General features: G+C 46.8%; 1 protein-coding gene across 2 annotated transcripts in view; it reads left to right on the forward strand.

Moving 5' to 3' along the window:
• The first annotated feature begins 1578 nt into the window (after window positions 1-1578).
• Window positions 1579-16072, forward strand: part of VPS26C (VPS26 endosomal protein sorting factor C) — a 45190-nt gene continuing 30696 nt past the window's right edge. For both annotated transcript variants that reach the window (XM_019420334.2, XM_053903080.1), the window contains exon 1: window positions 1579-1764. In XM_019420334.2, the coding sequence (XP_019275879.1) occupies window positions 1708-1764 (57 nt within the window). In that variant the 5' untranslated portion in view covers window positions 1579-1707. The remainder of the gene's footprint in view (window positions 1765-16072) is intronic.

Below are 16072 nucleotides of genomic sequence, written 5' to 3' on the forward strand. Positions count from 1 at the left end.
ACTGACAATTGCTGGAACCAGAGCTCTTTGCTCCGCACCAGCATTCCACACAAATTGTGTACAACTTACAAAGAGGAATAAAAACATGGCCTAGCTGACCTCAGGGAATAAGAAATGTTTGGTTGTAAAGTTAAGTAGAAAGCAGGTTTGCAGAGGCAGACAAGTCTAGGATGTGGATCCCTGTGAGAGGTTTCTTTTCCTGTTTCCCTGCATTGTCTACTGAGATTGAGATTTACCAGTTGGAAATGCTAGGTGAGTCTAGTGGAAAGGGATTCATTTCTTGAACTGCAAATAGACTAGTCTGTGATTATCAACTCCCTAATGAATTGTTTTAGAATTGCTGAGTCTGAGTTGCAGGAAGACATCCAAGACAGAGACTGAAGCCCTGAGGGCAGAGAGGAGCTGAAACCGGAGACCTGAATATTGGGAAATACCACCTTGTATCACCCTTCAAAAGCAATTGTAGCTACAGCACCATCAGTGTCGTCCTATAAAATGCCTTAAATTCTCAAGAGGGAGGCACCGGTCACACTAATTCACGAAATCGTTTTACGGAAGATTTCTAACGTCATCCTGTAACCAGTGCACATTGAAAAACAAACATCAGAACTAAAGAACTTAAGAACAAAAAGCACTTCTTCACCGCATCGCCAAAATAACGAAATGTTACCTGCCTGCTTATTGGCAAAGCCCTCGTTTAAAACATCTACGAGGAATTTTATTCGTCACGGCAAAACGTTTCCTACCACTTTATTGCTGCCCTGCCTGGAGGCCACTCCCCCCAAAACCAATATGTCTTGTGCCTGCTTCAGTCGGCTCCGTCCGGGAATGAAAAACAGACTGGGCAGGTCCGCTTCGGCGCCGAGGTTCCCATCCGCGCGCGCTGCCGGCACCCACGGCCTGCGGGCCGCGCCTCCCCGCATCCTGCGCACCGACATGAATATTCAGCCCCCGGTTCCAGGGCGCGCGCCGGGGGAGTACCCACAAGCCCCCGCGGCCCCGCCCAGCCGGCCTCCGGGGACTCAGAGCGGGGCGAGGTCACCTGGTGCTCCCCGAGACCTTGGCCCGCGGCCCAGCGGCAGGGGCGGGCCAGGCGGGCCGCCCGCCAATCGGCGCCTTGCGGGCCGGGAGCGCGGGGCCGCGGGCAGGGGAGGCAGTGCCGCAAAGGCGACGACGCCAGTCTTCAGAACCCTCGGGAGAGAGTGGGGGAGGACTAGAGACGGCGAGAGGCAGGAGACTAGGGAGGGAACTCAGTCCTCAGTTATCACCACCTTAAGGCCAACATAGCGCAGCGCCCCTGGGCCGCACAGCCTGACGGGAGCTTCACTTACCCCGCAAAGGCAGGGCCCGCGCTACGCGACCTCGGCACCACCCCCCACCGCGGGGCACGCCGGGAGAGAGCCGTTTTGGAGGGTATTTCCGGTGTTAGGACAGTCCTTACGGAAAGGGTGGGGCCGGCCCGGTCCCGCCCCTCACGCCCAGCAGGGGCGGGGTGAAGAGTGACAGCCCCTCGGCCCGCGCTAAGGCCCGCCCCTGCACCGGAAAAAGGAAGGCGGGGGAGTCGATCCCGAGAAAGGCGCGAGGTCTCCAGGAAAGACAGCTAGCGGCAAGGGAAAAGGGGCGGGCCCGGGTCGGAGGGGTGGGGCGACTCGCCTTCCGCTCGGGTCACGCGCGGCAGGAAGTGCTGCCGGCCGCGGAGTACTCGAAATGGGGACCTGCCTGGATATTAAGATTAAGAGAGCGAACAAGGTTTATCACGCCGGGGTAAGTAGGGTAGGCGGGCCTGCAGGTCCCGTCGTCTGCGGGGCCCCGCGCACTTCTGGGTGTGCCTGGGCGGGGCAGAGCGTCCCTCCAGGTGCGTCCCCGCCAGGTGTGTTCCGCGCGCGGCCCGCAGCCCTAAGGAGGGCACCCCGGGCGGAGTCGCCACCGCGTCGGCGGGGCCTGGGGGCCGGAGGGGCCGGCGCCTGGGCTGCAGCGTTTACCGTCTGGCCTCGTGAACATCCGGCTCGGCCTTGGTTCCGGAGCTTGAGCTGTCCAGTGAGGGCCGAGGAGCTCGGTGACCACCTGCCCCGTTCCTTCGCTCCCCCTGCTGTGACTGCAGGGGTCTTACTGAACGAAAAGCAGAATTCGCTTTGAAAGCAGAAATACGCACTTCGGGCCCCGGTCAGCTCTAACACCGTACAGAAGTGACTTATTTCTCCGGTTTTATTGTTTGAATGATCTACAGAAGGAGTAGCATATCAAAATGCAAGTACAAAAAAATAAAAATCTTAATTATGGCACTAACAAGTTTTGTGCCTGCCATTCGCCAATCACTTAATCTCCTCAGTCCTCAGTTGCCTTATTTGCAAAACGAGGGTGATGCAAGGTTCTTGTAGCTCAACCCTACTCTGCAGTAGAATCAGTCACCTTGGGAATTTTAAATATGGTAGCCAGGGCCCCACTCCCAGAGATACCATTGATTGTAATGTGCAGCCGGTGTTAAAATCCCAGCTGGCTTGCACTGTGGAACAAACTTGCGAGTAGCAGTTGGTCACATTAATGCAGAGCAGTCTCAAAAAGGATCGAAGACCAAGCAAAGATCATGAACAGATGCTAAACCTTTTGAGTGCAACACAGCTGGGGAAACCTGATATTTACACAGACTCAAATGGTCACCTCCCAGATTGTTAATGTCAAAGGGGAAAAGCTACCTTTATAATGGAGGAATCAGGTTATCAGGACTCCAACGACAACCAACAGTGAGCATCACCTCACTGCCACCACTAGTGACACTGAGGTTTAGTTCTGGCATGATAATAAAGGGTCTGGCCTGATGGCACTGAAAAGCAAAAGCCCTTCGATGTGATATTCCTACCAAAAGGGTTCGACTTAGATCAGTTCATAAGGAAACAATCAGGCATTTCCAAATTGAGGAACACTCTGAAATAATTGGCCTGGATTCTTCAAAAATGTGAATGTCATGAAAAGCAATTTTTCTAGATTAAAAGAGCCTACAAAGATACGACAACTAAATACAGTGTGTAATTCCTGATAAATAAATTTGGATATAGACTGTACGAAAAATAATTTTGTATGGGTGTTAAATTTCCCGAGTGGGATATTTGTATTTTGGCTATGTAGGAGAATGCTCCACATACTGAAGTCTTTAGGAGTAAAGTGTGGAAATAACTAGATTTTAAATAGTCCACCCACATATTGTGTGTGCGTGGATGTGAGGAGAAGAGAGAGAGCAAGTGGGGCAAAGTGTTAATAATTGAGGACTCTGCTCGAGTCTACCTTGTATTCTTTTTTTTTTTTTTTTTTAACGTTTATTTATTTTTGAGACAGAGAGAGACAGAGCATGAACAGGGGAGGGGCAGAGAGAGAGGGAGACACAGAATCTGAAACAGTCTCCAGGCTCTGAGCAGTCAGCCCAGAGCCCGATGCGGGGCTCGAACTCACGGACCGCGAGATCATGACCTGAGCTGAAGTCAGACGCTTAACCGACCGAGCCACCCAGGCGCCCCTTGTATTCTTTTTTTAATAAGAATTTTATTGAGATGTAATTCAAATACCGTAAAACTTATCCATTTAAGGTGTAGAATTCAGTGGCTGTAACATATTCACGGGGTTGGGTGAATAATCACCGCCATGTAATTTTACAACATTTTGATCCACCCAAAAAGAAACCCTCCACCCGTTAGCCGATACTCCTCATCCCCTCTACATCTCAGCCCCTGGCAATCACAGATCTACTTTGTGTCTCCATGGATTTGCCTATTCGGGAAACTTCATATAAATGAATCATGCAACATGTAGCCTTTCATGACTGGCTTAATTCCCTTAGCATGTTTTCAGCGTTCATACATGTAGCGTATGTCAATCAGTTCCTTGTCCTTTTTATGGCGGACTAATATTCCATTGCATGGATAGACCGTGTTTTATTTACCCATTCATCTGTGGATGGACATTTAGGTTGTTTTCACTTTGGCTTTTATGAAGAATGCTACTATGAACATTCCTGTACCAGTTTTTGTGTGAACATAGGTTTTCATTTCTCTTGCATATACACAGAGGTGTGGAATTGCTGGGTGATACAGTAATTTTATGTTTAACGTTTTGAAGACCCACCAAACTGTTTTCCAAAGCACTGGGACTGCTCTACTGTGTGTGAGTGTTCCAGTTTCCCTACTATTTTGTGTTCTAGGAACTTTTCTGTGGCTTGGAAATTCAGAATAAGAATTGGGGGCAGGCAGTGGTAGGAGACTGTATACATTTTGCCTTAATCATTTTCATTTCATTAAAAAGTCAGTACATTCTATTCAGAGATGTTGGGCCAGCTGAGATGTTTTCTGTGGCTTTTAAATAATGGAACAAGTAATCGAAGGTGCATCTAGAAAAGCTGCAAGAAATGAAGCGGTGAAGTTGCCCCCGCTGGAAGTCTTCCACTTGTAGGACCAGGCCTCGTGGGTGGTGGAGTCGAAGGTGGTGTCAGCTTTGCACAGCTACTAGTGCACGTCCCTTAGTGCCATTAACGGGGAATAGAACCTGTAGTTGCTGGCTTATGGCGGTTTTAATTTAATTAACATTTTATTTATTTATTTATTTATTTTTAATTTTTTTTTTTAACATTTATTTATTTTTGAGACAGAGAGAGACAGAGCATGAATGGGGGAGGGTCAGGGAGAGAGAATCCCAAGCAGGCTCCACACGATCAGCACAGATGACACAGGGCGCAAACCCACGAACCGTGGGATGACGCCCCGAGCCGAAGTCGGACACTTAACCGACTGAGCCACTCGGGTGCCCCCCTACAGCAGTGTTTCTTAATCTTGCGTTGGGAGACCGTACATGGTGAGTAGAAGAGAAAAATCGAGGTAACGTCTCCTAAACAGATTGTTGCTGTCTATGTTTTTAGAAGCCAAAGGAAGAAGAAATGTTACTACACTGGGCAGTCTAATCAACCAACAAAAGTATGTATCTGGACGTATGTGCCTGTGACTCAGATGTCAGACTCCGTGGTCTGTGATTCAGGATAGGTGGAGTAGGCCAGCACTGCTATGGTGGCTTCCTAGGCTCCAGCCGGCAGGACCCTTGCTGGCCAATTGCTTGATGCTCTCAGGGCCTGTGGACAGTGCGTGTTTCAAGCATAGTTTGGGCCATGGTCGTGTGAGGGGTGGCCTCTTTTTCCCACTCTTACTGGCCGCAAGGGGAACTAATCACATACAAGTTTTCGATTTTCCCTGCACATCTCAACAGCGCTGGTAAAGATTCCGTTACTCAAGATTTGACTCCTCAGTGGGTCACCAGAGCACAGTACCTGTAACTGTCATCGTTTGACGTGGCTACCACCTACGTTAGCCCGATCCTTAGGTCATAAGTGATTGCCATTCATGCAAAACATGTTTGCCTGTGTAACCACATAAAGCGGTCTTCTGTTCCACTCAGACGTACTTGGTAAGCACTGGTATGGGTTTGTTAGTCAGGCCGTATCAGTCCGTTTTACTGATGAGGAAACTGAGGCATAAGCAGGTTGAGAAACTTGCCCAAGGTTACCCAACTCGTGACAGCCTGGATTCCAGCTCAGGCCAGCTAGCTTCGTCCATCCAGCCGTCTTGCCATCCTGCCTCCCTAAGAGTGACTATATTTGTGCAACATGGTAGAATTTATAATGTAGAAATAGTTGTTATTAATTTCCTAAGAGTGCTATAAATAGTATTATAATATTTCCATTTAAAAAACTATGACTTCTGGGGCGCCTGGGTAGCTCAGTCGGTTAAGCATCTGACTCTTGATTTCAGCTCTTTGTTAGATCGAGTTTGGGATTCTCTCTCCCTCTCTGCCCGCCCCCCTTCTAGCTCTTTTCCTCCTTCTCTCTCTTTTAAAATAAGTAAATAAACTTTAAAATAAAAAAATAGGGGTGCCTTGGTGGCTCAGTCTGTTAAGCATCTGACTCTTGATTTTGGCTCAGGTCGTGATCTCACAGTTGGTGGGTTTGAGCCCTGCTTCGGCCTCTGTGCTGATCGTGTGGAGCCTACTTGGGATCTCTCTCCCTCTCTGCCCCTCCCCCATGTGCACGTGCACTCTCTCTCTTTCTCAAAATAAATAAATAAACTTAAAATAAAACATAAAAAAATAAATCAGAACCTCTCCCCTACCCTTAAACCATGGAAACCACTGGTTTCTTAAAAAAATTAAAAACGAAACAAAAACTATGACTTCTACTCAGAAGAATGTACTGATTCTGTTACTGTGCTTTTCAGTATTTTACTTATCATAAAAGCATTTGAAAATGGCTTTGATTCTGCAGATGCCAGAGAACCTGAGTTACCTTGGGTTTAAAATTGGCAGTTGGGTTTTTTCCTAGAAAAAAAAAAAGTTTTTTCCTATTATTGACAAAATGATAGACTTTAAAAAGTCACAGTTGAATCATTTAAAAAATAAAAATGTAATTCATGCCTTGTTGACCACTTAACATTTTATAGAAGGCTGCTAAGTGAAAAGCAAGTTCTTCCTCCTCTCCCCCCTTTTTCTGTACCCTGGAGGTATCCCCTAGCAGTTCACGTACTAGTCCAGGCATTGCCTATGAGTAATAGGTGTACATGTGCATGCACTCACACACACACACACACACACACACACACACACACTTTGTTCTTTCTGCTTAACAGTGTCTCTTTGTCTTGGATACCTGTTCATATCACCACATCCCCATCAGTCTCCTCCTTTTTTAGTTGTTACTTAATCTAAACAAATTTTTCACCCCGTGTCTTTGGTCTCATGAGGCTTGGCGGTCAGAGAGAGAGATGGGTAACTATATAAACGAAAGGTGAGAAGGAGCTCAGATAGGAGCGTCTGTGGCAGATGAGCACAAAGTTGGGCATCCGCATTTCGGGCGGGCAGTAGTAGGGCCCTCTGGAGCTCACTGGCGGTGATGTTTGCACCTAGCTTTGAAATTTAAGCACTGGTCTGGGGTCTCCCTCCCCACCGGGCCTGTTCATTCCCACCAGGAGGAATAGACAGGGCGGCAAAGTGAACAAGAACCCGCAGACATTTGCAAAGCAGTCCGAGTCCAGTAAAAAGGTTTCGGACCTTTTTTTGTAGGCTTTTCCAGTGACTTCTATAATCCCATTTGGCAGTAATTTTTTTTTTTTTTTTTTTAGAGTGCACGAGCAGGGGAGAGGGAGAGAGTGAGAAAAGAGAGAGAGAGGGAGAGAATCTTAAGCAAGCTCCACACTCAGCACAGAGCCCCACACAGGGCTCGATCCCACCACCCTGGTACCATGACCTGAACCAAAACTAAGAGTTGGACGGTCCACTGACTGAGCCACCCAGGTGCCCCCACAGCAGTTTTTAAAAGGGATTTCACTTTATCATCTTTCCAAATATTTCCCCTCTTTTTCTTGAATTTATTCTGCCTTTTTCCTGTTGTTGTCTTTTATGTTCCTAACTTGACTGTTCAGCATATCAAATTAGAGCCTCCTTTTAAAAATGCAGACATTTCCCTCTAAGGACTGCTTTAGTTACAACCGCAAATCTGCTCTGCCTACGCGCTGCCCGAAGACACGGCTCCAGAGGACCCCACCGAGACTGCATGGCACAGCAACCTCACACTCTGCAGACATGGGAAGACCCCCAAATCACTCTACCACCGTGTCGCGTGAGGTGTGATTTGTGGCATTTCATACTTTATAATGAGATATCGCTACAATATCTTCCAATTTCCACTATGGTTTTTCCTTTGACACATGAATTGTTTAGAAGTGTGTGTTTTCATTTCTGTTGTAAAAACAATTGTCACTCATAGACTTAGAATAATTCTTTTTTTTTTAACATTGTATTTTTTATTTTTTAAGAGACAGAGAGGGACAGAGCACGAGCAGGGGAGGGGCAGAGAGACAGGGAGACACAGAATTGGAAACAGGCTCCAGGCTCAAAGCTGTCAGCACAGAGCCTGACACGGGGCTTCAACTCACGAACTGCGAGATCATGACCTGAGCTGAAGTCGGACGCTCAACCGACTGAGCCACCCAGGCGCCCCAACTTAGAATAGTCCTTAAATTGCAAATTTGAATTTTAGAAAATTCCTTATGAGTACCTTGAACTGGAATGTGTGATCATGGTGGAGCAGAGGTGTTGGTCCGGTGGTCAGGAAAAGACTTAGTATCATGCCATGTTTTCTGTAACTCAGTAGTAACCTGTAATGCATCAGCAACACCGTTTATAGGTACCTGTATCATTGCACCAGTTAAACTTGTTGCAATTAACTTGTTCTTTGAATCTTCCTAACTACAATACTGTTTTGTTTACATTTATATACCTAGGGCCGTCAGTACCTGCCTACTCAGTAGGCACTCTAAGACTTTATTAAACAATAGTTGAAGCCTTTAAACTAAATTCATAAAGCTAATAGTTTTCTAAACGCATCAATCAGAAAGGGAAAGCTATGGTTTCATAGGTATACTATAGATTTTCCTTTGTAATTACAAATAATACTCTAGGCATAAATTCTAGACAGATGTTGGTAAGATTCTTATTTTGGCATAGCCCCAGAGCTATGTGCGAACCCTCTCCATTATTTGTATCTGCTTTAGGACTATCGTTCTTATGGGTTTTTTTTAATGTTTATTTATTTTGAGAGAGAGCATGCATGTGAGCGTGGGCCGGGGGAGAGGGCAGAGAGAGAAGGAGAGAGAGAATCCCAAGTAGGCGCCACACTGTCAGTACAGAGCCCGATGCAGGGCTCAATCTCACGAACCGTGAGATCATGACCTGAGCCGAGTTTACGAGTCAGACGATCAACCAACTGAGCCACCCAGGCACCCCTATGACGATCATTCTTAAAAGAATGATTCAAATAAATACGGGAATGGAGACTTCCAAATTCCTATCAACGTGATTCTCTTCTCTGCAATTCAGAAACAGAAAATAGTAGAAAGTGGTCCAAAATTTGATCTGTGCCTTCATCACAATTTACATAGCGCAGAGTGAGTAGACCTTCCTCAGAGCTTAAAGCAGCATTGCCGTTCCACTCTGAGAATCCTCATTGAGTTCAGAAATTTGACTAGTGTTTCCCAAGCCCCATGTATGTCTGATACAAGATAATCAGTAATATGATTTAAAAAGAATTCCCTAATTCCATATTTCCAGTGAACATTCTGATATCCCATGAGAGCACTTAACTAAAATTGCTTTATAATAACATATACTAATATGGCCCATTCCAACTTTAATCCCCACCAACACTGAAGAATGCCCGCATTTTATGCCTGAGAAGACTGAGGCTCAGAGAGTTCAGTGACATACACTGATGAGAGGAAATATTTGAAATCGGGCTTCTGTATGCCTTGTCTTAATTTTTAAGGCCTTAATTTTTCTCAGCTGGAGGAGGAAGCTGATACCTACTCAGAAGTGTTATTGTAAAATTAAATGACATAATGTTTTAAGACATTTACTGTAGGCTCTGACCCTTAGTAGGGGCTCAAATGGTAAGTGTTGGTATCGCGAGGTTTTCCGATAGTGTCTGTTCACACAGAATCGCTGTGTTAGTGCACTTTCCAAGTGGCGTACAAGTAAGTGTTGTATCAGATGCTTCTCACGTCCTCAGATGTCTCTCCACCGTGGACTTGGAGGAAGGAGGGCCAGTGACCTAGCAGCCCCAGTAGGGAGCCCGGCAGTTTTGGGCACTGAAAGCTGAGTGGAGTGTTGGTCTCCCTGTATACACTCCTCACACGGTGCAGTAGATGTGTTTTTGATCAAAAAGTTTGACTCCATTGCACCGTAAATTATTGTTTTCAGTGTACCGGGGAAGTTTATTGGTTGAAAGAAACTTGCAGTAAATCTTTTGGTAATGTAAACACGGTTCATTTATTTTTATAAATTCAGAATGTTTTATGTTCTAAAATCCCGGCACATGTACTCATGAAAGCGATGCTGTTAAATAATGTGCTTGTGCCAAACATAAATAAGAGCTTTGCTCTCCAGCATAGCCAGGTCACAGTGATAAGGGATTTGTGCCCAGTGCGCTGATTACTGTAGCGTGAGAACCGCTAGATTTCCATCTTGTCTTACTTGGCTTGCATGTACTTTCTTGTTACAAAATTAAAGAGGGAAAATCCTATATGTAACTGTTATTCTGAGGAAAAATTGCAGGACTGGACTGGAATGGAAAAAGAGCCCCTTACTGTACTTTGTACTGCAGGATTCTTGATGCACGAATGATCAGTTCTGGTGAATGCTGATGCAGGTACTTAGGGTACAAAGATGTAGATCTTTGAGCCAGGAGGGGTGAGTAATCCTAAGACATGTGGGGGAGGTCTGAACCTTTTAGGAATCTCTGTCGTTGAAACGTGGAGTGGGTCTCTAGAATGGAATCTAGAGATTCTAGTGGGTCTCTAGAATAGAATCTAGAATAGGCCTCTAGAATAATCGAATGCTCCTCCAAAGGCCTGTCTCCTGAATCGTAACCTAACCCTTATGTAATGCATGAGAGGCATTTTCAGAATTATCCAAGCCTGTTTGAAAACTGGGTGCAGTAAAATGATTCATGTAGTTCTCTAGTTGGTGTTTGTGACAGCGGGTTTTGTACTGACCTGAGCATTAGGAAAGCCTGCTTGACCGCTCTGGGTGTGCCGGTTTCTAGACTCGGCAGCAGCTGGACGAGTGTCAGCACGCAGGGCCAGGCCGCCCTGACTCCAGCAGGGTGGTTGGGTTTCCTCTGCCTTCCTGTGGATGCCGGTCCCCAGTTCGGACCTCCTGGCCTTGCATCATCTTGGATTTGCTGGTGGAACCAGCCGCACCCTCCCCGTGGGCTCAGACCCGCATCTTTGCCTTGCCTGCTTCCTGCGGTGATGGTCCCCCAGCTGGAGAGCCAGTAGCATGGGCAGGTTGGGGGAGATGCCACCTCTCTCCCCGTCTCATCCCCCCTCTTGACTCCGTCCCCACTACTGCCCCAACCCGAGTCAGCAGAGCCCTGCTGGGCTGTTCTCCAGACTTCAGGTTCAGCTAACGCTACGGATGGACGGTCCCTGCTATGTCTCCCTTACCCCCCCACTCTCGGTCCTCTTGCACCTGTGAACCATGGGCTGCTCACCCCCTCAGCTTTGAGCTGGACCGACTCCCTGGCCCTGGCTCTCCTCCTACTTCCATCACTCTTCCTGCACCTCTGCCCACCCTGCTTGTCCTCTGCCCTCTGAGCACAGGCATGTTCTAGAAAAGCTGTAAGTTGAAGTCTGTTTTCCGTTTGCTTCCCACTTTCATTTCAGCTACACCGCGGGAGTTTTTATCCCCCCAGCTCTGAATATCTCTTCATCTCATTTGGGTTTTTTTTTCCCCCCTAAATCAAGTAGTTGTTACACAAAAATGCAATTCTTTTAGTAGACAAATCAATGGCCTCACCCCCACCCCCTGTTAGTTTTCTGGGCTTCAGCTGTTTCATTCAGAAAACAGTCCCTTGTGAGCCACTGGGTGGGTGGGCTGACCTGTTTCCCCTCCCCATGAGCGCACAAAGCCTTGGAAGTTTCCGAAGAGCATTATTAACAAATTAGCAACTGAGGGTCTCGTGCCAGCAAGAAAAGGACAGTGTTCTGAAGCTCAGAAATGAACTTGACCCTGTCTGGATGGATGGTTGAAGGAGACGTAGGTCCCGCGGTGCGTGTTTGTGAGCCACTGTGATTGCCACGTGTGGCTGGAGATGCAGGGTGCTGGGCTCTGGTGTGTTGGGCATTGTTCCTCTCCGGCTGTGGGGTTCTGGGTCCTTCCAGATGCTTTCCACAGACAGGTAAAGATCCAATTTTTGTAAAAGACTTTTGTGAAGTGAAGAATTCCTTTCAGTTTCAATTAGTGTCCCCTACCTGCACACAACACTTTCCGGACACAGTTTTATGGTGAGCAGCTCTTAAAAAGACTGCGTTGGTCTTCTATTGTCCTTATTGAAGAGAACAAAGTCTACTTTCTTACTCGTAGGTAGAAGAAAATTCAGGCTCAGAGCAACAGTGCCTTTCTTGAGGTGATGGAAGATATATATCCCCTTTCATCCCCAAAACTAAAGGGAGTGTTTCCTTATAAACAGCTCAAGAAAATGAACAACATCGTTTAGAATGAAGATTCCCCCCCCCCCACCCAAATTTAAGCCTTGAACCTCTTATGTTAAATGAAATCTTATATAGAACTCTAACATAACCAATTTTTGTAAGTGTATGTTTTATAAGCATATAAAATCAGAGCTTTTCCCTTTGAGGAGGTTTCCCCTGGCTTCCCTGACTCATCCTCAGATCCCAAAGTGGCTGCTGAGGCGTCTGCATAGGCCTGGGGCTCAGCGTTTCGCAGCTTGAAAAGTACTGGTTGTATGATGTAATGACTGGCCACAGCCAACAAAGTTGAAGTTTTGTATCATCCCATTTTATTTTGTCTTATGCCAGAACTTGAAAGCTCTATTAACTTTCACATATAATGCAGTGGGTGCAACCAGGCTTAAAGCATTTTGCTTTCATTCACTGGAGTATTTAAAGAATAATAATAATTAAAAGAGGTAGCCTCCTACTCTACACGAGATTCCAGACCCACCCTTGCTGGTGAGTCTTCTGCCAGTTTCCTCCTTGACAACCCGCTCACCTGGGGTTCTTGGGCCAGTAGTCCCAGCAGAAGCCGGTGGGGTCTGGCCACCTTCACCGTTGTTCTCCTTACCAGTGGGTGATTAAGCTTGCCGTGGGAAGAGCGGTGTCAGATTGTCAGTAGAGCCTTTGATTCTTGCTGGGAACCTGAACCTGGTCATGCTCTCCTGACCCCGGATGCTGATGCTCAGAAAGGGCTTGCCTCTGAGAAACTCTGGGCTCCCACCAGCTGTCCTCCTGGCTGTCAAGCAGGTTCTCACGGTGTGTGACATTGGCACACGGGCTTTCTTTCTTTTTTTTTTTTTTTTTTTTTTTTTTTTCAACGTTTTTTATTTATTTTTGGGACAGAGAGAGACAGAGCATGAACAGGGGAGGGGCAGAGAGAGAGGGAGACACAGAATCGGAAACAGGCTCCAGGCTCCGAGCCATCAGCCCAGAGCCTGACGCGGGGCTCGAACTCACAGACCGCGAGATCGTGACCTGGCTGAAGTCGGACGCTTAACCGACTGCGCCACCCAGGCGCCCCTGGGCTTTCTAATGATGGCTGGGCTCCGTTCATCCCCAGCACCCCGCCCTCTATGCTGACGTGCTTCTCTATGCTTATGGTTTTCTGTCACACACCTGGCATGATGTCAGCCAAAAATCGGCCCTTCCTCTGCTTCTCAGAAAAGATCGTTTAAGACCATTACTCTAAAACCCGAGTCATCATCTTTAGGAAAGGAACAGAAGTCCCATCAATGGAAAAGTGAGGGATAGAAGGACAGAAATTCCTCCCTTCAATAATAATCAGGAAAAAAAAAAGCCACTTTTTTTTTTTATTGAAAAAAGATCTAGTGGTGTTAATTTGGCCATGCGTTTCAGATCTTTCAAAAAAAGTTCTATTTTGTAAATTTAAAAAAATCTGTTTTCCCTTGCTAAGAAAATTTAAGGAAGAGGAAGGAGTATCAGATGAGAAGTAGCATTCCCTGTCCCCCTCCTTCACTGCCCCGTAAGCGCCCAAGAATTAGCACGTGACACTCGCAGCCTCCCGCTGTGGCAGGGTCCTACAGTCTCTTTGGGCAGGGTGCCCGGGAGCCACTGGGCCGCCTGGAGCAGAGGCTGCTGCTGCGTTGGGAAGCGCGATCGATCGGTTGGCCCTGGGCTCTCTGGCCCCGCTCCCGCCTGTGGGCCCTGCTCCCCTCACCTCTCGCCCTCTGCTCCCGGGCCCGGGCTCTGCCTTGGACTGATGCTACACTGTTGATGATACACTGTTGATGTGTACGTTGTTGATGTGCTGTTCTCATTCATATGAGAGTTCCCTCTGCCTGGGATTCAGTTTGGTGGCTTGTTGGAGTTCATTATGTAAGCGGGCTGGCCGTTCAAAGCGTTTTCTTTGGCCAGCTCGCTGTATTCCTCGGTCATTACTCTGGCATATAATCAGGCCAGCTCCCAGCCTTCTGTGACGGGAGCTCCCTGAAGCTCTTGGTTTGTAGTCTGGAGCCTTTATGCTCCCTTATGCCAGCAGTGGCAGACAAATGTCAGTGTTCCCAAGTTTCCGTGAGTTTTACTGTTCTCGAAGTCTGAACCCAGTCATCTCTATTAAGTCATCACTTTGCCGATATGCAGTATCCAACCCCTGAAACCACACAGCTCACCAGGATTCTAATGTGACCCTCCCGTCCTGAAGACTCGAAAAGGTTTCACTTTTTGTGACTGGCGTCGGCAATCTTATTTTGCCCCTTCCAGAACTTTTACTCAGTGGCTCAGATTTCTTTTCCAGACTCCAGAAAGTTTGGGAACTGGAAATTGCAGAGGTGTCTCCCTCGGACAACTGCCATGAGTTTGTCAGCCCATTTTACTTAGTATTTACACCTGTACTTCTATACCTAGAAAGAAGAAACCTGCTGTCTTTCAGCGTAGTAGTACAGCATCAGAATGCGCTACTAAAATGCAAGCCTTGGGAGAGGGACTTTGTCTCTTTTGTCCGCTGCCCTGTCCCTGGTACCTGGAACAGTGTCTGACTCCTAGAAGGCATACCCAAAATGTTTGTTCAATACATAATGACGTTATTTCTGCTATTTTGGCAATACGTATGTGAATGTAAGCCAAACAAGTTAGTATCTCAGTATTTTGTTACCGTTCTGTTGTCAGTGAACCGATTGATTTTCATCGATTTTTACTTAATCACTTTCAGGGGTGCCTTGGTGGCTCAGCCGGTTAAGCATCTGACTCTTGATTCTGGCTCAGGTCATGGTCTCGTGGTTTGTGAGTTCGAGCCCTGCATTGGGCTCTGTGCTGACACTGCAGGGTCTGCTTGGGATTCTCTCTCTCCTTCTCTCTCTGCCCCTCCCCTGCTCATGTTCTCCTCAATAAATAAATATTTTAAAAATCTTTAAATATTAATCACTTGCAGACTGTGACTCTGTTGTCGAGAAAGTAGTACGTATTGAAGAGGGCATCTTTTGGGATGACCACTGGGTGTTGTATGGAAACCAATTTGACGATAAATTTCATATATTAAAAAAGAGAGAGAGAGTAGTATGGCTGTATTTCCGTCTCTACTTAATGATCTCTGTGGGTTTCTTAATTGAGGTTATCCCATACAATAGATCACTCTTCAGCGAAGAGTTCTTTTGAGACAGTAACCGCCACCACAGCCAAGATCTGGAGCAAGGACACCTGGGTGGCTCAGTTGGTCGAGTGTCCAACTCTTGATTTCAGCTCAGGTCATGATCTCATGGTTCGTGGGATCAAGCCCACATCAGGCTCCGTGCTGACCATGTGAAGCCTGCTTGGGATTCTCTCTCCCTCTCTCTCTCTGCCTCTCTCCCGGGTTGCATGCATGTGCTCTCTTTCTCTCTCTCAAAAAAAAAAAAAAAAAAAGACCTGGAACAGTTCTGTCACTCCCTGAAACCCCCTGTGTCCTCTGTAGTCAACCTCTTCTCCCCCCTCTACCCCCCCACCCCCACCCCAGCCACTGGCAAACTCTGGTCCGTTTTCAGTCCCCTATGGTTGCCCTGTTCCAGAATATCTTGTAAGTGGCCTAATTTTGATTACACGATATGTAGCCTTTTGAATCTGGCCTTACCGTGTAGCATAATGCCTTTGAGATTCATTCAAATTGTTGTGCGTATCAGTGGTTTGTTCCTTTTTATTGCTGAGGTGTCTTCCCAGGTATAGATGTACCACTGTTTGTCCAGCCATCCACCTGTTGAAGGACATTTGGGTGATTGGAATAAAGCTACTAGAAACATTTGCGTACAGATTTTTGTGTGGACGTAATCTTTCATTTCACCTATAAATGGGGTTAAGTAGCATTATAGGTTTCAATGACAGATCAGAGGCGATACAGTCTCTTAAATTCTCCTTTCTAGAACTTCAGTAAACACCACATGATACTGGCCGTTACTGACTATGTGGTGACCCATCTGGTGATGCTTCTGCTTTTCAGACAAGATGGGAAACAGTTGTGATACAGAATAGTGGAAATGGGGGTACCT

Source organism: Panthera pardus, unplaced genomic scaffold (genome assembly GCF_024362965.1).
Source record: "Panthera pardus isolate Hobbes unplaced genomic scaffold, ASM2436296v1 HiC_scaffold_16, whole genome shotgun sequence".
Taxonomy (NCBI): domain Eukaryota; kingdom Metazoa; phylum Chordata; class Mammalia; order Carnivora; family Felidae; genus Panthera; species Panthera pardus.